Below are 26,269 nucleotides of genomic sequence, written 5' to 3' on the forward strand. Positions count from 1 at the left end.
TAGCCAAAGGTCGGTAGCTCATTTATCAACTTCACATTACCAACCCTTTTATTCATACACAAAGATCAACTTAGCCAAAGGTCGGTAGCTCATTTATCAACTGAGCGAATACTTATTTGTAAGGGCTCAACTAATTGAAAGCACATACGAAACATACCTCAATGTTGGGATGTTACAAGCGTATTAACTGAAATTTTTACAACAAGATCATTCATTCCCAAATCACGTACCTTCGGAATTTAACCGGATATAGCTACTCGTTCAAATGCCTTCGGGACATAGCCCGGTTATAGTAACTCGCACAAATGCCTTCGGGACTTAACCCGGATTTAGTAACTCGCACAAATGCCTTCGGGACTTAACTCGGATTTAGTAACTCGCACAAATGCCTTCGGGACTTAACCCGGATTTAGTAACTCGCACAAATGCCTTCGGGCTTAGCCCGAAATTAGTATCTCGCACAAATGCCTTCGGATCTTAGTCCGGATATGGTCACTTAGCACAAAGCCTTCGGGACTTAGCCCGGTCATCATTCGAATAACCATGCACATTTAACAATAAATCATGACACATTCGTATTTCATTTTCATTAGCAAAACTCAAACACAAGACACTTATCACTCTTGCAATTTCGACTCAATAGCCACACACAAAGAGCATGATTTTGATTTGCTTAAAACATGATCTAATCAAATCATAATTTAAGCTCTATTACTCAAGAACTTACCTCGGATGTTGTCGAACGGTTTCGACGGCTATTCGACCACTTTTTCCTTCCCTTTATCGGATTTAGTTCCCCTTTGCTCTTGAGCTTAATTCAAACAAATTTAACTCATTAAAGTCTCATTTTGCTAGCTTATGGCCGAATATGACAAGGAGTTTGATAGGTCATATGGCCACCTTTTAGCTCAAATACACAATGGTCATACGCATTTTTAATCACATCAAGCAATTTAATACAATTCATTCGAACATCAAAAGAGAAGCTCAAGGTACTTAGCCCATATATACATTAGACACTAGAGTCACATATGTACGAAATCACGAATCGAATTCAACATACTAGCTAATATTTCCCCTTAGCCGAATTTTCTAAGTCAAGCTAAAGCCATCAATAGGCTACCTATGGCCGAACATACACATAACTTATGTACTTATTCATGTGGCCGAACATACATGTCTATGTTGGGGCCGATTGCATCACAACACCATACCATTTCAATTTTGGTCATGGTTAAACAAAGAACTTAATGTCTCACTCAAAAATGCTAAAAAGAAGATTCAAGAATCATCAATCCACCATCACATGCACCATTACAAAGCTTCACTTTTAGCATGCAAATGATATCAACACCAATCCACCTTGGCCGAATATCATCTCCATGACATAGTAAAGATTTGAACCATGGGCTATTTAGAACTCAAGCTAACTACTAAAACATGCATGCATCTCATGGAACATCATCAAACATACCTTAGTCTATCAAACCACCATAGCCGATTTCCTCAAAGCTCTTTTTCCTTCTTTTTCTTTCTCCTATTCGGCCAAGAAAAACATGAGAGCTTTTCTCTTCTTTTTTTTTTTGGTCATGCATGATAATGATGAACACATTTTTTGTGACAGCCCAAAGTTGACCCTAGTCGGGAAGTGGTTTCGGGACCGCTAAACCGAGTCACCGAAATGTTTGAATGTGATACTTATTGTCTAGAATATGTAATTATGAATGTGTGAAAATTTCAAGCTTCAATTTGGTTGATTTCATGTGAATTTAGTCAATAGGACTTATGTGAGAAAATTCTAAAATGTGATAGGTCAATGTGTGAGGACCTATTAGTGCATGTGGACAAAGGGGGGACTTGCATGTCAAATTCCCCCCTACTAGTAGTGGCCGGCCATGACAAGCATGGTAGACCAAGTTTGATGGCCAAGACATGTCATAGACATGTTTTGTTGGTGCATCATGGGTGGAAAAAAATAAAATAATAGGCATGGAAATTAAATAATGAAAAGGAGTATGATGAATACACAAAAAAAAAAGTGTGTAGTTGATTCTTTTCCCCCCCATTGCCGTGAGCTAAAGAAAAGAGAGGAGAAGATCTTTGTTCATCCTTTTCTCACCTTCATTTAGCCTAAATTAGAAAGAAAAACAAAGAAAAAAATTTCTCATCCTTTGGTTCATCCTTGGCCAAAAATTTTAAGGAGGAAAGAAGAAGAAAGGTGAAGAGATTCGGCCATGCATGTAGCTAGGCTAAGGTATGTTTGATGATGTTCCATGAGATGCATGCATGTTTTAGTTGTTAGCTTGAGTTCTACCTAGCCCATGGTCTAAATCTTGCTATGTGATGGAAATGGCACTTGACCATGGATGCATCATTCTTGGTTGGTGTTTGATGTTGTGGTGATGAGGCATGAGGATGAGTTAAGATTCGGCCTAGGTGGAGGTTGTGTTAATGCCATTGCATGCAAAATATGAAGCTTGTTAATGATGCATGTGATGATGGCTTGATGATTCTTGAACCTCCTTTTTAGCATTTTTGTGTGAGCACATATGTGCATTGGTTGCTAAATGGAGAAGAATCGGCTAGCAAGATGTGTGCTAAGGCCGAATGTAACTTTGCATGTTAATGAGCAATGCATGTGTTAAATTGATGAAAAGGGGGAGGATGCTTTACTAGTGTGTATATGTGTGTATTAAGTGTTGAAATCGACCCCAAAAATAGACATGCATATTCGGCCAAGGGGAAAGAAATTAGCTAATATGTTGTGTTGATGCATGGTTTTTGCATGTATGAGACTTTAATGTCTAATGTATAAATATGGGCTAAGTGCCTTGTGTTCATCTTTTTGATGCCTAAATGATGAAATCAATTTATTTGTTTAATTAAGCTCAAGAGCAAAGGGGAAATAAATCCGATAAAGGGAAGGAAAAAGTGGTTGAATAGCTAGCGGAATCGTTCGACAACACCCGAGGTAAGTTCTTGAGTAAGAGAGCTTAAATTACGATGTGATTAAATCATGCTCTATGTGAGGCTATTGAGCCGAATGTGCAAGGACGATATGTGCCTTGTGTTTGAGTTTCGCAAATGAAAATGAAATATGAATGTGCCATGAATTATTGTTAGATGTGCATGATTAATTGAATGCTGTCCGGGCTAAGTCCCGAAGGCTTTGTGCTAAGTGAATATATCCGGACTAAGATCCGAAGGCATTTGTGCGAGATACAAATTCCGGGTTAAGCCCCGAAGGCCTTTGTGCGAGATACTAAATCCGGGTTAAGTCCCGAAGGCATTCGTGCGAGTTATTAAATCCGGGTTATGTCCCGAAGGCATTGTGTGAGTTACTAAAACCGGGCTATGTCCCGAAGGCATTTGAACGAGGAGCTATATCCGGTTAAATCCCGAAGGTACGTGATTTGGTAATGAATGAGCTTGCTGTAAAATTCCAGCGAATACTCGAAAAACATCCCAATATGGGGATATGTTACGTATGTGTTGAATTTAATCGAGCCCTTACAAATAAATGTTCGCTCAGTTGATAAACGAGCTACCGGCCTTCGGCTAAGTTAGTCTATTGTGTATGTACATAAGGGTTGTTAATGTTGTGAAGCAAGTTTGATATCGGTAAATTGCGTATTGTGAAATATTCCGTTTAGCTAATTGTGTGTTATTCTTTGTTTATGCTGGAATTCCTTGCTCAAAACTTACTAAGCATAAATTGCTTACTCGTTACACTGCTCCTCTGTTTTATAGATTTTTGGTTCTCCAGCTATCGGACTCGGGATCTTGATGTCGAAGTCGCCCACACTATCAAAGGCTCTTTTGGGTACTATTTTGGTTGAATTTTGATATGGCATGTATAGGACTACCCATTGTTGTTTTCGAGTACTTTATGAAATGTATAAGTGTACAGCCATGCGAAAATGGCTTGTAGAAGTGGAGTATGGCATTAGACCATTCGTGTTTATGAATGTATAGATGGTTTCATGATGTAACTATAGTTGGAATGGAAGTGTTGAGCAAATGATCAGCCATTGGAATGGCTAAGTATGATCATATGTGGGCATATGTATGACAAGGCCCTAGTTGGTCCATGAAACCCCGAAAATAGGTAAGGTTTACTTTGAAAACAGAGGCTGACAGCAGCAGTGGTGTGGATTGGAAAAATCACAAGAATTCGTAGGAGTGGAATTAAATAGTGAATAAATTATGTAATCTAACCTTGATGAATCTACTTTCATATGAAAGTAACGAAACGATCATATGAACAGTACAGTAAGAGATATTCGGGTTCTTGTGGAACAGGGCCAGAACAGTTTCTGGATTCCCTGTTCCGACTTTGGAAATTCACTATAAATTGACCAGAGATAATTAGGGGTCATACCATATATGTATGGATTCCTCTCTGAGTCTAGTTTCCATAGAAACAAACGGCATCAGTATTGAAGCTCTGTGCAGAGAGATATCCAAGCCGTAATGGGAAAAGGTCAGTGTAGTCGACCCCTGTAACATGGGAGACTTTGACTAATAAACTGTACTAATTGGCCCGACCAAAAATTCTAGAAAAAAATAAATAGGTGGGGACATGAGTCTAGTTTCAGGGAAAAATCACAAAACTGATTTTCGAGTTGTGAAACTCAATATATGATTTTTGAAGCGACTAGTACTCAGACTGGGCAGTGTCTGGAAAAATTTTTCAAAGTTTGTTAACATCTCGTGTCCGGCTCCGGTGTCGGTCTCGGGTTCGGGGTGTTACATTAAATTGGTATCAAAGCTACGGTTTAGTCGATTCTAGGACTACCGTAATGTGTTGGGTCTAGCTATACATGCCATTTTATGTGATTACTTGATAGTGTGGTGATTTCTGACAATTGTAAATGTGTTTATAGTAATGGATCCCGATCGTGACCGAGAGGTAGCTGATGATCTTGAGAGTGTAGCGCCTGCTCCCGCACAAGGGACAGTGCCGGCAGACTCTCAACCTAATGCTAGTAATCCGAATGATGAAGCTAGACAAGCATTCTATAGCGTGATGAATGATTGGTTCAACCAATACATTCGAACTAATATGGCTGTTCCACAACCTCCATTCCCGACAAATACTACCCCCGCACCTACAATACCACCGGTAACGGACCAAATAAGGTCAAATAAACCCCCAGTTGACAGAATCCGAAAACATGGGGCTACTGAATTTAAGGCTATGGATAGCGATGATGCCGAGCAAGCTGAATTTTGGCTGGACAACACTATCCGGGTACTCGATGAGCTATCTTGTACACCCGATGAATACCTAAAGTGTGCTATCTCCTTGCTACGTGATTCTGCCTACTATTGGTGGAGTACTCTGACTTCTGTTGTGCCCCGAGAGCAAGTAACTTGGGAGTTTTTCCAAACTCAGTTTCGAAAAAAGTATATCAGTCAGAGATTTGTTGATCAAAAACGGAAGGAATTTCTTGAGCTTAAGCAAGGCTCCATGTCGGTTACTGATTACGAGCGAAAATTTGTTAGACTTAGCAAATACGCTCGGGAATGTGTTTCGTCCGAAGCTATTATGTGTAAACGCTTCGAGGATGGGCTGAATGAAGATATAAAAATGTTCGTTGGCATTCTTGAAATACGAGAGTTCGTGGTACTTGTTGAACGAGCTTGTAAAGCCGAAGAGCTTAGAAAAGAAAAGCAAAGAGTTGATGAGGGAACTGGAGAGTTTCGTAAAAGATCCTCGGGAAGGTCTCTTCAACAGACATCGAAGAGATTTCGAGATGATGCGGGCCAGTTTAGAGGCACTTCGGGCCTTTTTAGACGAGATCGTGATCGACCCCCTGTGGGTACACGAGGCACTTCGGTCGCCAGTGTTGGGAATGAACGTCGAGATAGAACGAAATGTCGATATTGCGGTAAATGGCATTCGGGGAGTTGTAGATTCCCTGACCGCTCCTGTTACAAGTGCGGATCAGTTGACCACTTCATTAAAGATTGCCCGAGGTTGTTTGAACAGAATGAAAATCAGAGTGGGAAACCGGGTGCTACCACTGCTCGAGGTAGACCATCTGGAAATACGGGCAATGCTAGTGGTGGTCAGAGAGGATCTAGAGATGATATAACCAGATCCGAAGCTCGTGCGCCTGCTAGAGCTTATGCTATACGTGCCCGCGAGGATGCTTCTTCGCCTGATGTTATTACCGGTACATTCACTCTCTTTGATACTAATGTAATTGCTTTGATTGACCCCGGTTCTACTCATTCTTACATATGTGAAACCTTAGCATCCAGTAAGACTTTACCTATTGAGTCTACTGAGTTCGTAATTCGGGTGTCAAATCCCTTGGGTCATTACGTGCTTGTCGACAAAGTGTGTGAGAAATGTCCCCTGGAAATTCGAGGTTCCTGTTTTCCGGCGGACTTGATGCTTTTGCCGTTTGATGAATTTGATGTTATCCTTGGTTTGGATTGGTTGACCGCGCATGATGCGATTGTGAATTGCAAGAGCAAGACTATTGATTTGAGGTGCGCAAATAACGAAGTAGTCCGAATTGAGTCTGCGGACTTGGAGGGGATGCCAGCTGTAATATCAGCAATGTTGGCACAGAAATATGTAAGAAAAGGGTGCGAAGCATACCTTGCGTATGTACTTGATGGCAAAGAATTAGAAAAGAAACCCGAATCTGTGCCGGTGGTTTGTGAATACCCGGATGTTTTTCCGGAAGAATTACTGGGTTTACCACCTGTTCGAGAGGTAGAGTTTGGTATTGAGCTTGTACCTGGGACTACGCCGATTTCGATAGCTCCGTATCGTATGGCACCAACCGAGTTAAAGGATGTTAAGTTCGAGTGGACGGAGAAATGTCAGAAAAGTTTCGACCAACTGAAAACTCATTTGACTGAAGCTCCAATTTTGGTGCAACCCGAATCAGGTAAAGAGTTTGTCATTTATAGTGACGCATCCCTACTTGGGTTGGGATGCGTATTGATGCAAGAAGGTCGAGTCGTGGCCTATGCGTCGAGACAATTGAAGCCACACGAGAGGAATTATCCGACCCATGATCTCGAACTAGCTGCCATCGTGTTTGCTTTAAAAATATGGCGACATTATCTGTTTGGTGAGAAGTGCCATGTATTTTCGAATCACAAAAGTCTCAAATATTTGATGACTCAACGAGACTTGAATCTGCGACAAAGACGTTGGCTTGAGTTGTTGAAAGATTACGAGCTTGTCATTGATTACCACCCGGGAAAGGCTAACATGGTTGCGGACGCCTTAAGCCAGAAGTCATTGTTTGCTTTACGAGCGATGAACGTGCATTTGTCTGTTCTACCAAACAATGTGTTAGTAGCTGAATTAAAAGCTAAACCATTATTGACTCACCAAATTCGTGAAGCTCAGAAAGTCGATGATGAATTGGTTGCAAAACGGGCTAAGTGTTTTCCGAACGAGGAATCGGAGTTTCAAATTGATGATGATGATTGTTTGAGGTTCAAAAATCGTTTGTGTGTTCCAAGGAATTCGGAACTCATTTCGATGATTCTGAACGAAGCCCATTGTAGCCGAATGTCAATTCACCCGGGGAGTACGAAAATGTACAACGATTTGAAACGTCAATTTTGGTGGCATGGTATGAAACGGGACATCTCCGACTTTGTTTCGAGATGTTTAATATGTCAACAAGTGAAAGCGGAACATCAAGTGCCTTCAGGATTACTCCAGTCGATCATGATACCCGAGTGGAAATGGGATCGAGTCACAATGGACTTTGTGTCCGGACTGCCCTTGTCAGCAAGTAAGAAGGATGCGATATGGGTTGTTGTCGATAGACTGACTAAGTCGGCTCATTTCATCCCCGTACGTACGGATTTTTCATTGGATAAACTAGCTGAATTGTACGTTTATCAAATTGTGAGATACACGGGGTACCTGTTTCTATCATGTCGGATAGAGATCCGAGATTCACCTCACGATTTTGGAAGAAATTGCAAGAAGCTCTGGGTACCAAGCTGCATTTTAGCACTGCTTTTCACCCCCAAACCGATGGTCAATCCGAGCGGATAATTCAGATACTTGAGGATATGTTGAGATGTTGCATCCTCGAGTTCAGTAGTTCATGGGAACGGTATTTACCTTTGATTGAATTCGCTTACAACAATAGTTTTCAATCAAGTATTAAGATGGCACCTTACGAGGCTTTGTACGGTCGTAAATGCCGTACACCATTGTTTTGGACCGAGCTCGGTGAAAGTAAAATTTTCGGAGTTGATTTGATTAAAGATGCTGAACAGAAAGTAAAGGTAATCCGTGAAAGTCTGAAGGTAGCCACGGATCGTCAGAAGTCATACGCAGATTTGAAACGAAAAGACATCGAGTATCAGGTGGGAGACAAAGTGTTCCTTAAGGTTTCACCTTGGAAAAAGATACTCAGGTTCGGCCGTAAGGGCAAGTTGAGCCCAAGATTCATTGGGCCGTACGAAATCTCCGAACGAGTTGGTCCGGTTGCGTATAGATTGATTTTGCCCCCGGAGCTTGAAAAGATTCATGACGTCTTTCATGTTTCGATGCTTCGACGCTATCGATCTGATCCATCGCATATAATTAGCCCATCAGAGGTTGAAATTCAAGTCGACATGAGCTATGAAGAAGAACCGATGCGTATCCTAGCTCATGAAGTGAAGGAGTTGCGAAACAAAAGAGTTCCGCTAGTAAAGGTGTTATGGCTCAAACACGGGATCGAGGAAGCTACTTGGGAGACCGAGAGCTCGATGAAAGAACGATACCCAAACCTATTTACCGGTAAGATTTTCGGGGACGAAAATTTCTTAAGTGGGGGAGAGTTGTGACAGCCCAAAGTTGACCCTAGTCGGGAAGTGGTTTCGGGACCGCTAAACCGAGTCACCGAAATGTTTGAATGTGATACTTATTGTCTAGAATATGTAATTATGAATGTGTGAAAATTTCAAGCTTCAATTTGGTTGATTTCATGTGAATTTAGTCAATAGGACTTATGTGAGAAAATTCTAAAATGTGATAGGTCAATGTGTGAGGACCTATTAGTGCATGTGGACAAAGGGGGGACTTGCATGTCAAATTCCCCCCCTACTAGTAGTGGCCGGCCATGACAAGCATGGTAGACCAAGTTTGATGGCCAAGACATGTCATAGACATGTTTTGTTGGTGCATCATGGGTGGAAAAAAATAAAATAATAGGCATGGAAATTAAATAATGAAAAGGAGTATAATGAATACACAAAAAAAAAAGTGTGTAGTTGATTCTTTCCCCCCCATTGCCGTGAGCTAAAGAAAAGAGAGGAGAAGATCTTTGTTCATCCTTTTCTCACCTTCATTTAGCCTAAATTAGAAAGAAAAACAAAGAAAAAAATTTCTCATCCTTTGGTTCATCCTTGGCCAAAAATTTTAAGGAGGAAAGAAGAAGAAAGGTGAAGAGATTCGGCCATGCATGTAGCTAGGCTAAGGTATGTTTGATGATGTTCCATGAGATGCATGCATGTTTTAGTTGTTAGCTTGAGTTCTACCTAGCCCATGGTCTAAATCTTGCTATGTGATGGAAATGGCACTTGACCATGGATGCATCATTCTTGGTTGGTGTTTGATGTTGTGGTGATGAGGCATGAGGATGAGTTAAGATTCGGCCTAGGTGGAGGTTGTGTTAATGCCATTGCATGCAAAATATGAAGCTTGTTAATGATGCATGTGATGATGGCTTGATGATTCTTGAACCTCCTTTTTAGCATTTTTGTGTGAGCACATATGTGCATTGGTTGCTAAATGGAGAAGAATCGGCTAGCAAGATGTGTGCTAAGGCCGAATGTAACTTTGCATGTTAATGAGCAATGCATGTGTTAAATTGATGAAAAGGGGGAGGATGCTTTACTAGTGTGTATATGTGTGTATTAAGTGTTGAAATCGACCCCAAAAATAGACATGCATATTCGGCCAAGGGGAAAGAAATTAGCTAATTGTTGTGTTGATGCATGATTTTTGCATGTATGAGACTTTAATGTCTAATGTATAAATATGGGCTAAGTGCCTTGTGTTCATCTTTTTGATGCCTAAATGATGAAATCAATTTATTTGTTTAATTAAGCTCAAGAGCAAAGGGGAAATAAATCCGATAAAGGGAAGGAAAAAGTGGTTGAATAGCTAGCGGAATCGTTCGACAACACCCGAGGTAAGTTCTTGAGTAAGAGAGCTTAAATTACGATGTGATTAAATCATGCTCTATGTGAGGCTATTGAGCCGAATGTGCAAGGACGATATGTGCCTTGTGTTTGAGTTTCGCAAATGAAAATGAAATATGAATGTGCCATGAATTATTGTTAGATGTGCATGATTAATTGAATGCTGTCCGGGCTAAATCCCGAAGGCTTTGTGCTAAGTGAATATATCCGGACTAAGATCCGAAGGCATTTGTGCGAGATACAAATTCCGGGTTAAGCCCCGAAGGCCTTTGTGCGAGATACTAAATTCGGGTTAAGTCCCGAAGGCATTCGTGCGAGTTATTAAATCCGGGTTATGTCCCGAAGGCATTGTGTGAGTTACTAAAACTGGGCTATGTCCCGAAGGCATTTGAACGAGGAGCTATATCCGGTTAAATCCCGAAGGTACGTGATTTGGTAATGAATGAGCTTGCTGTAAAATTCCAGCGAATACTCGAAAAACATCCCAATATGGGGATATGTTACGTATGTGTTGAATTTAATCGAGCCCTTACAAATAAATGTTCGCTCAGTTGATAAACGAGCTACCGGCCTTCGGCTAAGTTAGTCTATTGTGTATGTACATAAGGGTTGTTAATGTTGTGAAGCAAGTTTGATATCGGTAAATTGCGTATTGTGAAATATTCCGTTTAGCTAATTGTGTGTTATTCTTTGTTTATGCTGGAATTCCTTGCTCAAAACTTACTAAGCATAAATTGCTTACTCGTTACACTGCTCCTCTGTTTTATAGATTTTTGGTTCTCCAGCTATCGGACTCGGGATCTTGAAGTCGAAGTCGCCCACACTATCAAAGGCTCTTTTGGGTACTATTTTGGTTGAATTTTGATATGGCATGTATAGGACTACCCATTGTTGTTTTCGAGTACTTTATGAAATGTATAAGTGTACAGCCATGCGAAAATGGCTTGTAGAAGTGGAGTATGGCATTAGACCATTCGTGTTTATGAATGTATAGATGGTTTCATGATGTAACTATAGTTGGAATGGAAGTGTTGAGCAAATGATCAGCCATTGGAATGGCTAAGTATGATCATATGTGGGCATATGTATGACAAGGCCCTAGTTGGTCCATGAAACCCCGAAAATAGGTAAGGTTTACTTTGAAAATAGAGGCTGACAGCAGCAGTGGTGTGGATTGGAAAAATCACAAGAATTCATAGGAGTGGAATTAAATAGTGAATAAATTATTTAATCGAACCTTGATGAATCTACTTTCATATGAAAGTAACGAAACGATCATATGAACAGTACAGTAAGAGATATTCGGGTTCTTGTGGAACAGGGCCGGAACAGTTTCTGGATTCCCTATTCCGACTTTGGAAATTCACTATAAATTGACCAGAGATAATTAGGGGTCATACCATATATGTATGGATTCCTCTCTGAGTCTAGTTTCCATAGAAACAAACGGCATCAGTATTGAAGCTCTGTGCAGAGAGATATCCAAGTCGTAATGGGAAAAGGTCAGTGTAGTCGACCCCTGTAACATGGGAGACTTTGACTAATAAACTGTACTAATTGGCCCGACCAAAAATTCTAGAAAAAAATACATAGGTGGGGACATGAGTCTAGTTTCAGGGAAAAATCACAAAACTGATTTTCGAGTTGTGAAACTCAAGATATGATTTTTGAAGCGACTAGTACTCAGACTGGGCAGTGTCTGGAAAAATTTTTCAAAGTTTGTTAACATCTCGTGTCCGGCTCCGGTGTCGGTCTCGGGTTCGGGGTGTTACATTTTTTCTCTTTGTTTTCTTCCTTCAATTTCTTATTAGTTTATTGCCCATGCTTCTTATTTTATTCTTCCATTAACACAACATGTTTCATGACATGTTTTGCCCATGCTTCTTATTTTATTCTTCCATTAACACATGTTTCATGACATGTTTTGCCCATGCTTCTTATTTTATTTTTCCATTAACACAACATGTTTCATGACATGTTTTGCCCATCATCCCTTGTCATGGCCGGCCACTAGTACTTAAATGGGGGGAAATTGACATGCAAGTCCACCCCTTTGATTACATGCACTATTAGGCCACTTGCATTTGCCTAGCACATTTCTAATTTTCTCACATAAGTCCTATCAACTAAATTCACATGCAATTAACTAAATCGAAGCTTAAAACTTTCACACATTTATATTCATATATTTTAGGCAATAATTATCACATTCAAATAATTTGGTGACTCGATCTAGCGGTCCCGAGACCGCTTTCCGACTAGGGTCACTTTAGGGCTGTCACACTAATTATGGTTTGTAGATATGCACAAAGTTGATTGTAGGTTGACACAAAATTGGGTGAGAAATATGGCTTGTAAAATGGCCTATTTTCGTCCACATGGGCAAAGACATGGGCGTGTGTCTCAATCATGTGTGACACACGGTCAGGTGACATGGCCGTATGTCCCCTGTATCTTTTAATTTGCATAAGTCAGTACGCTCAAATTTTTCACATGGCCTGACCACAGGGGTGTGTGACCCCTACGGTGTTGAAAATACTAAATGTTTTTGAAAAATTTTCTGAGTTTCCAATTTTGTCCCGATTTGTTTCTGATACATAATTTGAGCCTCGAGGGCTCATATAAAGGACAATATGTATGATTTTGATTAGTTCTTGACATGAATGATATATGATATGAAATGTTTACATTTTCTATCTATTTGATTTATAAATTTTGGTAATACTCTGTAACCCTGTTCTGGCGACGGATTCGGGTTAGTGGTGTTACAATTACGAGCACATATCCATATAGTTTTCTTTTATTAGACATAACATTGATTTAGCTAATAATGCAATTTAGTTCAATTTACTAATTGTCATATATCAATCAATTTAATTCATTCATAACATAAATAATAATTAACATATCATATAATTATTTAAGCATTTCTTTGTCACATGAATTCAACTATATACTTTCTCCATTTTCAATCATGACCATCAATTATAATTTCATTTCAATTTGATCCATTTCCACAACTTCAATATTTACTATGCAAGCAAATCTAAATACAAAATGCTTAGATATTTAATAGTTCACAAAACAACAACTAAAGTAATTCATTTATTATACAAACTTACCTAAACTAATTCTATAGCAAAAACGACTCCAAAGTCTAATCTACAATTTTTCCTTTTCCGCATTTGTCTATCAATTGATCCGTTTCTTGATCTATATAATAATTTAAATTCAATTAACCATTTAAAACAATTTAAACAAGTCAACTTATGCATATAAGCCCTTTTATTATCATTTTACACTTTTACCCTAAAATTTTACCTTTTATTCAATTTAGTCCCTAATCCCGAAATTTTCAAATTTAAACACAATTAAACTCAAACCATGCTGGCCAAATTTTCCATAGTCCCTATACACCCCATATTTATTATAATTTCACAAAAATTTCATGAATTTTACTACTTTAAGAATTTAGTCCTTAAACATTAAAATCATTAAAAATCACTTTACAAAAATAGTCATATTTAGCTACCAAACTTATAAATCTACAATAAAACTTCAAAAACATCTCAAACTCAACAATGGCATAATTCAAAACATTTAACAGTCTTACGAATTAATCCTTAAGTTAGCTAGATTAAATTTCAACAATATCAAAAACATAAAAATCATGAAAAACGGGTGAAAAAATGACTTACATACATCAAATTCAATCATGGCTTTAGCTTGGTTCTTTGTTAATGGAGGAAACAGCTTTGGAAGAAAGTTGAGGAAGATAACATTGTTTTTTTTTTCTTTTTTATTTCTTAACTTATAATTATTATAAATTAAACATATTTTAATACATAAAAAATATAATTCCATCCACTAACCGGCCATTAATATCATTCAGGGTCTAATTGCATTATAAAACCCTTAATTCATGTTTTTATAACCATTTAATGCCTATAAACTAATAGCGATTAACTTTTGCAACTTTTACAATTTAGACTTTTTTTCTTGATTAACTATCCAAACATTAAAATTTTCAGACCAAACTTGAATACACCTATATAGTCACTCCGTAAATATTTACGAGCTTAGTTTACAAAAATGTGGTCTCAATACTTCATTTTTCTAAACCACTTGACTTTAAGGACAAACAACTTGTATTTATCGTTTCATTTAATTAGCAAAAAATTTCATATCAAAAGTCAATATAATACTATATTCGACTTGTAAATATTAAATAATAATATTTACGGACTCACTCATTGGATTTGTGGTCCCAAAACTACTGTTTCTAACACCACTGAAAAAGGGCTATTACAATATGTTTCTTAAGAATGCGAATTTGTAAGTTAATTAGAATGGTTAAAATAATGGAATTGAATGGCTGTGCAAATGTGAATGGTTTGAGAATTTACAAGTTAGAAATGGTGTGGTTAGGTGCTTATTTGATGTGAGAATGTTTTGGTTGATTGAAAAACTGTTGAATTGAACTGTTAGGTATGCTTTGAATTGGTTTTATGCATGTTTTAAGTGTGTTTATAGGCACCATTTGTGTATGGTTTGGTTTGGGCATGGAATAGGTACCAAAATGTAAGTTTTTGACATATTTGGCACTAAGGTATTGATACCCTGGACAAAGGTATCTGTATTTGGTATTTTTCTTCAAAAATTTTAAATATCGAACTTTAAAATGGTATCGATACTATAGTAAGATATTGGTACCTAAAGGAAAGTATTGGTACTTTAAGTCTAATATCAATACCTTTTTATTTAAACTGTTTTTTCTAAAACATCGCAGTTCAAAATGGTATTGGTACATAGCAAGAGTATTGATGCCTATTGTGAAACTTAGAAAACTTTGCAATTTGGTCATATTTCATGTTCGGGTAACAAAAGATCTTTTGTAAGCTCAATTAAGGTTCAAATTTACTTGTGTATCATAATATCTAAGTGTTTGTGACATGAATGAATATTGAATTATTTTTTTTATATACTTTATTTGAAATTTTAATAATGTTGTAAAAAGGTACCTATTTGGTCTCGAGTTGATTTAAAAGCATTTGTATGTTCATATAAGACCCGGGAAAGAACGTTTATGTTATTCAATTGGTGATGGTGGTATGATAAATAATGTGAAACATGGATTTTACTGTAAATCTGAGTGTAGTTGCTTTAGTAACGGTTGTAGCATCTTCTAGCTCAGACTTGATGATTAGGTCGGGTGAGGGGTGTTATATTTAATTAGTTTGTGATGCAGATCAAGAAGTCGGGGGAATTAAGAATAGATTGAGAAATCAAAAAAAAAGAAAGATTAAGGGAAGAACATAGGCTAATGAATGGTTAAATGATAAGTTTGAAAATGGTGGTAAGAAGATAATGAGGTTGCATTCAATTGACAGACAAGTGTGAGGGATAATTTCATAGTAGAATATGATATATAAGAAAATAAGGGCAAAGTTAAAAGGGAATAAGAGTGAATATATGGACTCATCAGAGCCACCGGAGAAAGACCTCACCTCAAACGTTACTGACTGCTAGTGTAGTTTTTTTTTATTAAATAATGTGTAATTTGTTTTTGAATTTTTTAAATATTAATTTTAATTAAAATATACTTAAAATAATTTGTTATTTTATTATATCTTATTTTTATGTATAATTTATTTAGATATTTTTAATATATATTTAAGAATTTAAATAAATTATATTTATTTAACTTAAGGATTAACTTGTCAATTTATACCTATTCCTTTTTTATTCCCTAACAATAACTTAACCAACCAAACAATGTAATACCTATTACATGTCTTGTTAACTTGTTTTACTTCATTACAATCCTATTTTATTTCTATAAAATAATATTTTATTACAATTCTATTTTATTCCAACGACCCAAATGTGGCATTAATTTCTTATTATTGAAGTTAACAAATCTCAAGATAAAAGTACCACAAACCATTGTACTATACTTTGGATTACATTTTAGCTTTTTTATTGAGAAAATGAGCAAATTAATCCCTGTAAGCTCATCGCTAGATGAGTGAGTAAAACAATCCATTTGTTAAAAATTAGTATTTATATATAAGGTATAATAACAATTTTAGTCCTCAACCTTTACACATTTATTCAATTTGATCTCTACTATTTTATTGGAAGTAAATTAGAAATTTTTTAAACTAATAAAGCTAAAGAGTCAAAAAGACTTTAGTAACAAATTAAAAAAAAATCAATTAAGCTCTTATAAAATTTAAAATTTATTTAAAAAATCATAGAAATTATAAAAACAATTATTTAAAATTTATAAAATTCTATTTTTTATTAAAAATAACAATACGCTATTAAAATAAAATTTTTAAAAATGAGACTTACTCTTTTATTGGGTCGATATTATTATTTTTAATAAAAATATAATATTAAAATCCTTATAAATTTTTAAATAATTTTATTGAAACCAAATGTGAGGTTATGATTGGATTTAACAAATCTAGTGGACGTAAAATATATTTTCTTAAGCTATATATCATGAAAATTTAAATGTCTTAGAGGCTTGTTTCATGAGATCATATTTAAAAGAAAATGAAAACCTTTTTTACTTCTCTCTCTCTCTATATCTCAAGGAAAAAAAAACAAAAAAAAAACCTGTTTGACAAGAAAACCTTGGAAAAACTTTTCTGACAAGAAATTGAATTACAAAACAAATAAAAAAAAGGTTAAATTGATCGATTCCCTTCAAAACTCTACTTCCTTTTAACAAATAAAAAGAGAGTAAAGGCACTCTCCCTCTTTAGTTCCACTAAAGAAAAAAACAATTCCATCCATCATGTCTCCAATAAAAACTAGCTTTATATCCTTACTTATCATCGTTTCCATGGGCGTTGCTGTCGCCGTCGCCGGGAAGACGCACGTCATCGATTTCCAATGGCCTAACCTCTACCCAGAAGGCATGGCCTGGGACCTATTAGCCCAGCACTTCATCGTCGGTTCCCTAAACCACCGTACAATCCACTCCGTTTCCGACGCAGGCGTTGTCGAAACTCTGATCTCCGATCCCGCCCTCCCTGAAAACGTTACTGTTTTAGGTCTGACGGTAGATTTCACTAAAAACCGCCTTCTCGCTTGCCTCCACTCTGTTTCCCCTCTCCCTCCATTCAACGCCCTCGTCGCCTACGACCTCCGCACCCGCCGCCGCCTCTTTCTCTCCCTCCTCCCCTCCGACCCTGATTTCCCCATCGCCTCAATCGGCCGCGGGCGTGACGTTGCCAACGACGTTGCCGTCGACTTCAAGGGCAACGCTTACGTCACCAACTCGGTCGGAAACTTCATCTGGAAAGTCAACGAAGAGGGAGAGGCGTGGATCTTCTCGAGATCTCCAGCCTTTAGCCGTTACCCATCGGTTATGGGCAAAAACGAACCGTTCAACGATTGCGGCCTCAACGGAATCGCTTACGTCAGCAAGGGATATTTACTGGTGGTGCAAAGCAATACGGGCAAGATGTTTAAGGTGGATGAGGAGAATGGGAAAGCGAGGACAGTTTTGCTGAACCAGGATTTGGTTATGCCAGATGGGATTGCGATCAGGAGAGACGGCGTCGTTTTAGTGGTGTCAACGCAAAAGCTTTGGTTTTTGAAGAGCGACGATAGTTGGGGAGAAGGGGTGGTGTATGACAAAACTGCCCTTGAGGAGGAAGGGTTCGCAACCTCAGTTGTAGTGGGTGAGGAAGGGAGGGCGTATGTGTTATATGGGCATGTGATGGAGGGTATAAATGGGATAGAGAGGGAGGGGTTTAAGATAGTGGAGGTGAGGTCGGAGAAAGAGAGTGGGGAGGAACATGTTTGGATTTATGTGCTGCTAGGGTTAGGTTTGGCTTATTTTTTAATTTGGAGGTTCCAAATGAAACAGCTTGTCAACAACATGGACAAAAAAATCAATTAGTCTACGTCTTTTGGTTTTTTTTTTTTGTAATGAAATAATTAATTCATCTTTCATTTTGGAATTAAAAGGTCTGTGGTCTACATGAAAATTGGTGCTAAATATGTAAATGACTCCTTTTTTCTTCTCAATATTAAAAAAGAACTCTTGAACCGAAAAACTCAATATTTCATCACATAAGTCTTTCTGGTCTAGTAATGCTGGAGTAGCTACACAAATAGATACATTCATTTCTTGGGAAAAACCAAGTCTTCTAATTCCTCAGCTAATTTCACTTTAGTTACAAATTCCAGGAAAATTGACAACACAAACCAACCTATTACTCGCAAAATCACAAGGCATTGTTAACGTTTGCTTCCACAAATGCTCCAACTCTGCCTTCAGGGGCTGGCAGTGGAAGTGGCAATATCGGAGACTTCTTCATCCCATTATTCTCAGTTTTTGGCTTAGATACTCCAGCCTTCTCCCTAAGCTCCTCAAGCTTCTTCATCATCTTTTTCTTCATTTCAAGTCTACTCATACGAGCTTCTGCAGGTTTCAGGAGAAGGGTAAGACCAAGAACTTCGGCAGTTAAACACTTCATCATATGTCTTCGTGAAACAGCAAAACCATCTGTTGTCGATGGTTCATGTCCTTTCTCACATTTCACCTGCAAAAGAGACAAAAGTACATGTTCGGAATAGGAATAATGATGAAATGTACTGATATTAGTCCAGTTTTCACTTAGGCCAAATGCAACGCACTCTGCAATAAAGAAACATGTTTGGATGATGATGAAATGTGAGAAAGGACTGATATAGTCCACAAAAGAGAAGGGATATCCCAGTTTTCGCTTAGGCCAAATGCAATGCACTCTGCAATAAGCCTTAGTAGTTCTAAAACTCAACTGCATCGTTCAAAACCAATCAACAAAATCTGTCTTTTCTTTTACCTAATAAAGCAATGTTGATCATCTTCAGTTCTCAACTGTTATAAAAACCTTATAAATTGTGTTACAACTGAGAAATGAGAATTCAGGCAGACTATAAATATGCAATTCAACGACAAATATAGTCCATCGACTTGTTTCACTACTCAAAACAGAGTTACTGATTACTGGAAAAGAAAATTATAGAAGAAAAGAAAGACTCTTTATCAAATTGGCCACTCACTTATATTAAAGAAACATGAAAGCATACTAATATTAGTCCCCCTTTTCCATATTCACAGGCATAATAAGCTAGCTCACACAATTTCTTCAGATGAAAATTAAAAAGAAAGATGAAAATAGGAATAATGATGGAATGTTACTCAGTGAGCACTGAGCAAAGGTTCAAACAAGAAATCAGAACACAGAGCCAACCTAAACTGTAGTTTCCAGCATCATACAGGCTCACCTTCAATACGATATATCCAGGTAACACCATCTTCTGTGCATCATATACCTAAACAAAGCAGCTATGAACTCCTAATTTGTAATCCACCTAAACTAATTACTAATATTCATACTTCTTTGAAGAAGTTCGGCTAATTTTATTCATTTACAATATGGTAAGCCATATTTGACAAAAGCCCTCTTGGTTATTAGAGACATTCATCATCTTTTTTTTTTTTAAATAAGTGGGGGAAGCAGGTGTTATCAGGGTTTGAACATTGAACTAGGTGTCAACTAAAGACTTGATATCAATGCAATTCCTTTCCCACTACATCAGTGGCTTAGTTGATGGAAATTTATTCTCTTTTAAGCTACATGTAACATACAACAGCAAGATTCAAAGCAATTATGAGAATGGCAGGCAGGTGGATAGAAGCTACAGTCAACAAGAGATTAACATTAAATTCTTGTTCATTGATGACGATGCATTCCTAAATCCTAATTTCCAAGGATTATACAAACTAAGATGAAAAGAAATGATTAACTGGTCATAAACCCAATATATTAATTATCAAATCAGTATCCAGATTACCTAACAGATTAACTTATCATTTTGCACTTATTTTTAGCTCAAAATTCTTGTTTTTTTCATTGTTCCACACCAAATGTTAATCCTTAGCAAATGAATAAACTCTGATATCACAATCTTCGGTTCATAACTTAATTAAGAAACAAATAAATATACCAAAGTGTATTCTACCCAAAACCCATCAATGATCACATGTTCTATCCATCTAATAACTTGATGAAGTAGTAACTAAAGAAGCAAGCAATTAACCTGAAGAGGAACTGTAGCTGTGTTTATCTTTGTAGCGATCATAACTGATGCTTTCATGGGTAATAACTGTCCTTTGTCTACTGAAGTGGTAAGTGGGCTTTTCATCATCTTCAAGTTAGAGGATGCCATCTGTGTCTGGTATGTGTTACCGGCGGAAGAGCTTAGTGTCACTTTCAGCTTACGATCTATAGAGTCTATCATTGAATCGGTGAGTTTAGTAGGTGAGGCCACGGTGGGCTTTTGTTAGAAACAAACATGGGCCGGACAGGCTTGACGATCGAAACTGCAAATAGACAAAATTGGATTATTTTTGTAGAGCTGTCCAACGATGGGGTATAGTGATGGCAAAATAGTCCCGAGCTTAAAAGCTTGCCGGTAGTGATTCGAATTAGAGAAATTTCAAGCCCATCATAAATCCAAATTTGAAAAAGTCTAAGCTTGGCAAAATCTAAGCTCGAGAAAGCTCGAGCTCGTAACAGATCTATGTTAGAAACCGACTTAGCCTAAGCTCGAGATAAATCCAATCAAAGTCCGAATTTAGAATTGAACAACCATAACAACTATTAATAATTAATATATTTTTTATATTACCTGAAATAAAAATAAGATATAAATAAATGATAAATTTTTATTTTTTTGAAAATGTATTTATAAGTATTGCATATTTATATTAAAATTTTATTAATAGGAAAAGTAATTAATAATAATTTTTATGATAAATTAGAAAGTGAAATAAATTTCAAAAATATTAATTTAATATAAAATATTTTTAATACTATAATTATAAATGTATAATAAATATATAAAATTATTAATTATTAAAATCTATAAAATTAAACTTTAATGATAATATAATAAATTATATTGCTAATATACAAAATAATAATAGAATATATACTGCTAATAATATTATAATATGTAACTATTATTAATACATAATATAATAATTTATTATAATTTATTAGTATTACTAATACTTAAAATAATATAATGTATATAAATATTTTAAGTTTTAAGTCTAAATTCAAAAAATTAAGTCTTATTTGGGAACGACGTACCTATAATTAGGTTTTCTCTGTTTTCTTTGTCTACCAACTCATAGGTTTGGGGTTTTTTCAATTAGCATTCAATTTTTAAGGTTTCAATCAGGGATAGGAATTGTAAGCGTGAAGAGCCGACTAAAGGCATAAAGGCTGATCTAGCAAATCTAAACTTGGTCTATCTAGAGGACGATCCTATTGCGGGGTAAGAGGAGAACGATGTAGGAGAAGATGGTTTCATATTCTGTCTAGTGGGTAGGGTGTTAACAAACAGTTGTGTCCACTTTGCCCATTTAAGAGACGTGTTTTCGGAGTTGTGGCATCCGATTGAGGGGGTAACCATATCAGAGATTGAGGAGAAGCGAATCATATTCAGATTCTTTAATGAGGTTGATTTAAAGAGGATGTTAGATGGTATCCTTTGGTTCTTTAATCGTCATCTCTTAATATTTCATAAATTAAAGAGGGGAGGATCTGTTACAAGTTTCCCTTCATTATACGAATTTTTGGATGCAAATTCATGATCTACCTTTGGGCTCAATGTTAGAAGGTATGGCAAGACAAATGGGGAATTTTATTAGGGAGTTTTTGGATTATGATGCCAAAATATTAACAAAGGGTTTTAGGAAGATTATGCGTATTAAAGTCTGTTTGAATGTTTGAAACCCGTTAAAGAGAAAGAAGCGAGTCACGTATAGTGAGGATAAATCAACTTATGCAGATTTTCAATATGAAAGACTATCTTTGTTTTGTTTCTTGTGTAGGCAATTAGGGCACGATGAAAGTTTTTGCCCTCTTCAATTATCGTTGGGTTTTCAAAAAGTTGAGTTTGGATGGGGTATCTCTCTAAGAACAGTGACAATGAGGGAGATGATGGCTGTGAGTAGATGGCATAGGGAGGAACCAAAAGATATAATCAAAAGCGACATGGATTTGGAAGATGGTCATAAAAGGAATCAGATGCTGTTCTATGGTGTGAAGTATATAAACAGGGTAAGAGGGAAATGTGTGGTGTAGGAGTTACGTAGAAGATTTCATAGATTTAATCAGGTTAATGAGATTGGAAGTCAAAGAATTGAGGACGAGACAATACATAATATGATAATGGAGTCTAATGAGGTGCTCGAAGAAAAGCCAATAGGACTTGTGGAAAGGAAGAAAAGACAACGTGTTCAAAAAATAAAGGGAAGGGAGGATATTTTATGGTGATATCCCATTTCGATTCAATGTTGATTGGGTTTGGGAAAAACATATTGAAGAGCAGATACGCCAAAGGTAGAATTTAGGGGAGAAAGATCTACCAAAGAGATTAGAAGAACTGAAGTAGAAGCTGAAAATTTAGGAGAAGGATAATAATAAAACTCGCATGAAGACTAGAAAAGAGTTAAACCTATGTTTAAATAGCTTAAATGAATAAGATCCAGATGAAGACAATTTGGCGAAAATAACGGAAGTTAAACTTGCTTTAAACATGGAAGCCGACAAAAAAAATTTGGGAACACGGTGCTAGAGCAAATTGGTTACGTATGGGAGATCGAAATGCAAGTTTTTTCATAATTTTCCAACATATCGTAAAAGAAAAAATACAATAAAAAAGTTAGAGGATGGAAGGGGTGGATGGGTGGAAGGAGACAATGCTATTATGGATCTTGTAACTTCTTTCTTGAAAACCCTTTTTTCTTCTAGTCTATTGTAGAATTGTGAAGAGCTTAGAAGTGAATTCCATCATTGCATCACGAGACTTTTAAATGAGGAACTTTGCAAGGATTTTAGGGAAGAAGAAGTGGTAGAGGCATTGAAAGGTATGGCACCTCTCAAAGCATCTAGAAAAGATGAATACCCGCTTTTTTCTTTTAAAAGTTCTAGCATATAGTTGGAAATAATGTAGTTACTTATTGTCTTCAGGTGTTGAACAACGACAAGGATTTTGAAGAAATTAACAAAACTAACATTGTGCTTATACCCAAAGTACAAGCTCCAACGAATTTGGGATAGTTCAGACCTATAAGCCTTTGCAATGTAGTTTACAAGATATTATCGAAAGTTCTGGTTAATAGGTTTTTAAAGGTGCTACATTTATGCATTAAAGAAATGCAAGGTGTTTTTATCCTAGGAAGAAAAATTATAGATAACATTCTGATTGCTTATGAAATTCTACATTATTTAAAAAATAGAAGAGAGATGGCTCACGTTCCTTTGCACTAAAATTAGACATGAGTAAATCATATGATGAAGATGTTAGGATTTTGAAACAAATGGATAAAACTAATGATGAGGTGTGTAAAGATCATTTCTTATTCAGTGGTGTTAAATGGGATACAAGGGGTAGAATTTAAACCAATTAGAGGAATAAGGCAAGGAGACCCTCTGAATCCATATTTATTTATCATTTACGCAGAGGGTTTCTCTAAATTGCTAAAGAAGGATAAAAGAAAAGAAAAAATTAGAGGGGCTAGAGTGGGTAGAGGAGACTTACCAATTACCCACCTTTTCTTTGTCGACGATAGCATATTATTTGGGGATGCAACGTTGGAATGAGCAAAAATGATGAAATTAGTGGTTAATGAATACGAAAGTATCTTTGGTCAGTAGGTGAATTTTGAAAAATCCCTAATTTATTTTAGCAGAAATGTGCAGAATGATCTCAAGGAGCAACTAGGAGGGGTGTTGGGGGTTCGAATTTCAAATAACCTAGAAAAATATCTAAGTTTACTAACAATGGTAGGGATAAGAAAAAGGACGCGTCCATGGAGTTGAAAGAAATATTTATTCAAAAAACGAAGAGTTGGAGCATCCAGAATTTATCTATTGGTGGTAAAGAATTTTTTATTAAAACTATTTTACAAGAGCTTCCCATTTATGCTATGCAGTGTTTTAAGTTACCAATGTTGCTTTGTAGAGAGTTAGAAAGTTTGATGTATAAATTTTGGTGGCAAAATTTAAAAACTAATAAGGGTATTCATTGGAGTAGTTGGTTTACTATGTGCAGTTTAAAGGCGTTCGGGGGTTTAGGGTTTAAAGGTCTTGCATTTTTTTATACCGTCTTGTTGGCTACACAGGGGTGGAGACTATTCACCCAACCTAATTTTTTGTTTACACGCATAATGAAATTTAAAAATTATCCTCATGAAAAATTTTTAAATGCAGGTTTAGGAGCTTACCCATCTTTTACCTGGCACAACATTTGGAATAGGCGTAGTTTACTGGAAAATGGAACAGGTTAGAAAATGGGAAACGACAAGGCAACAAACATCTAGAATGATGCTTGGCTGCCCATCCCTAGCAATAGAAGAGTGACGGGTCATAATATAAACATCAACTATACCAAAGTAGTAGATCTAATTGATAAAGACTCTTTCTCTTTTACATAGAACAATGATGCAGTTTAGCATTTACTAGAGAGGGAACAAGCCGAGGCAGTCCTCACTATTTCGTTGGCAAGCAGGACATAATAGGACGTACTAACATGGTGAGGAGATAAGTCAGGCGAGTACATAGTCTAGAGTAGATATAAATGGCTAATTATAGAGAAGCTACAACTACTGGATAATTATAATACAGACCAAGCAAATATAAAGGCCTATTTTACAAAAATTTGGAATCTCTCAATCCCCAACAAGATAAAGATAAATTTATAGAGAATAAAAAATAATTATCTCCCAACGCTTAGGATTCTAAAGACTCGAAGACTCAAGAATGATGTTGTATACCCAATTTGTTCAGAGGAAGAGGAAACTATAAAGCATCTATTTTGAGACTTAGAGTTCACACGAAGGGTCCTTCAGAGTGTTAGGGTAGATTCCCTACAAATAAACACAAAACAAACATGGAAACAATGATTAGTTCTTTTTAGCAGTAGTAACATTCAACAATGTGCAGTCATGGCAATCTCATTTTGGGCAGTGTGGTATAATCGAAATAAATTCTACCATGAGGGGAAAAATGGGAGGGTATAAGAGGTTGTGAGATTTATAAAAGCTTATGTGTTAGAGTTAAATTAGATGCAAACCATAATAGAGATTAATATGAAGCCAAAAAAGGACTTTTGGAGACCCTCCAAGGCAGAACAGATGAAGGTTAATTTCGATGCAATATTTTTTCAGTAAGAATTGAAAGCAACAGCATGAATCATAATAAGAAATCATGAAGGTCTTATGATGGGGTCGTGCACCTACCTTCTAGGAAGAACTGGGGCCCCAACCACCTTGAAAGCAAAGGCATGTCTTCAGGCTATCATATTTGGAGAATACATGAGATTTCGAGACCTTGTTGTGGAAGGTAATGCCTTAACTATTATTAAAATAATCAAGTCAGTTTTAGAGGATAGATCGATGATTGGTAACATAATTGATGAAATAAAAAAGAAGAGACCTAGATTTATTACCTTAGATTTTCAATACATCGCTCGGAAAGAAAATGAAGCAGCGCACACTCTCGTATCATGAGGGCACCGTCTCTCTGGCCCAATCTACTAGATGGAAGAGGTACCTTTGGAAGTAGAACCTAATGTCGTGAAAGGTAAAAAAAGGCTCTTAGAACAATAAAGGTTTATTTTTGTCTTTCTGAGTCCAGGGACTGCTTCTTCTCCAACAAACTCAGTTTTGGAGTGGTCTTGTATGGTGCTTCAAAGGAAAACACAACGATGGTAGTACACCAGTAGACCCCGGTGTGTCTACAGATGTAGAGAAAAGGAAATGTGTTTAGGAGCATGAAATGTTTTGTGGTTTAGTTGTTAGTTTTCTTTAATTTTTAAGAATTAAGGCTCTTTCATTTCTTTAGTTAATCTTTTAGGAAAACCTGAGGCATTGTCTTGGTTACTAGTAGGCTTATGACAGCTGTTTCTTTTTGTTTACTTGTGTGTTTCAAATTCCTTTTTTCAATGCATATTTGTTTTGTTTCAAAATATATATAATATATAAATATTAATAAAAATA

The 26,269-nt window shown here is 36.6% G+C and overlaps 2 protein-coding genes across 2 annotated transcripts; one reads left to right on the forward strand and one right to left on the reverse strand.

Annotated features, from left to right (window-relative positions):
- The first annotated feature begins 16,243 nt into the window (after positions 1-16,243).
- LOC107924137 (uncharacterized) lies at positions 16,244-18,124 on the forward strand. Its single transcript, XM_016854447.2, has one exon. It carries the CDS (start codon positions 16,994-16,996, stop codon positions 18,104-18,106), a length of 1,113 nt encoding a protein of 370 aa, XP_016709936.2. The 5' UTR covers positions 16,244-16,993; the 3' UTR covers positions 18,107-18,124.
- A 126-nt stretch (positions 18,125-18,250) lies between these two features.
- On the reverse strand, positions 18,251-20,547 carry LOC107924146 (uncharacterized). Its single transcript, XM_016854458.2, has 2 exons — positions 20,296-20,547; positions 18,251-18,752 (listed from the first exon to the last, which is right to left on the reverse strand). The coding sequence occupies exons 1-2, from the start codon at positions 20,494-20,496 to the stop codon at positions 18,435-18,437; spliced, it is 519 nt and encodes a 172-aa protein (XP_016709947.2). The 5' UTR covers positions 20,497-20,547; the 3' UTR covers positions 18,251-18,434.
- Between the last annotated feature and the right edge of the window lie 5,722 nt (positions 20,548-26,269).

Source organism: Gossypium hirsutum, chromosome A01, assembly GCF_007990345.1.
Source record: "Gossypium hirsutum isolate 1008001.06 chromosome A01, Gossypium_hirsutum_v2.1, whole genome shotgun sequence".
Lineage (NCBI taxonomy): Eukaryota > Viridiplantae > Streptophyta > Magnoliopsida > Malvales > Malvaceae > Gossypium > Gossypium hirsutum.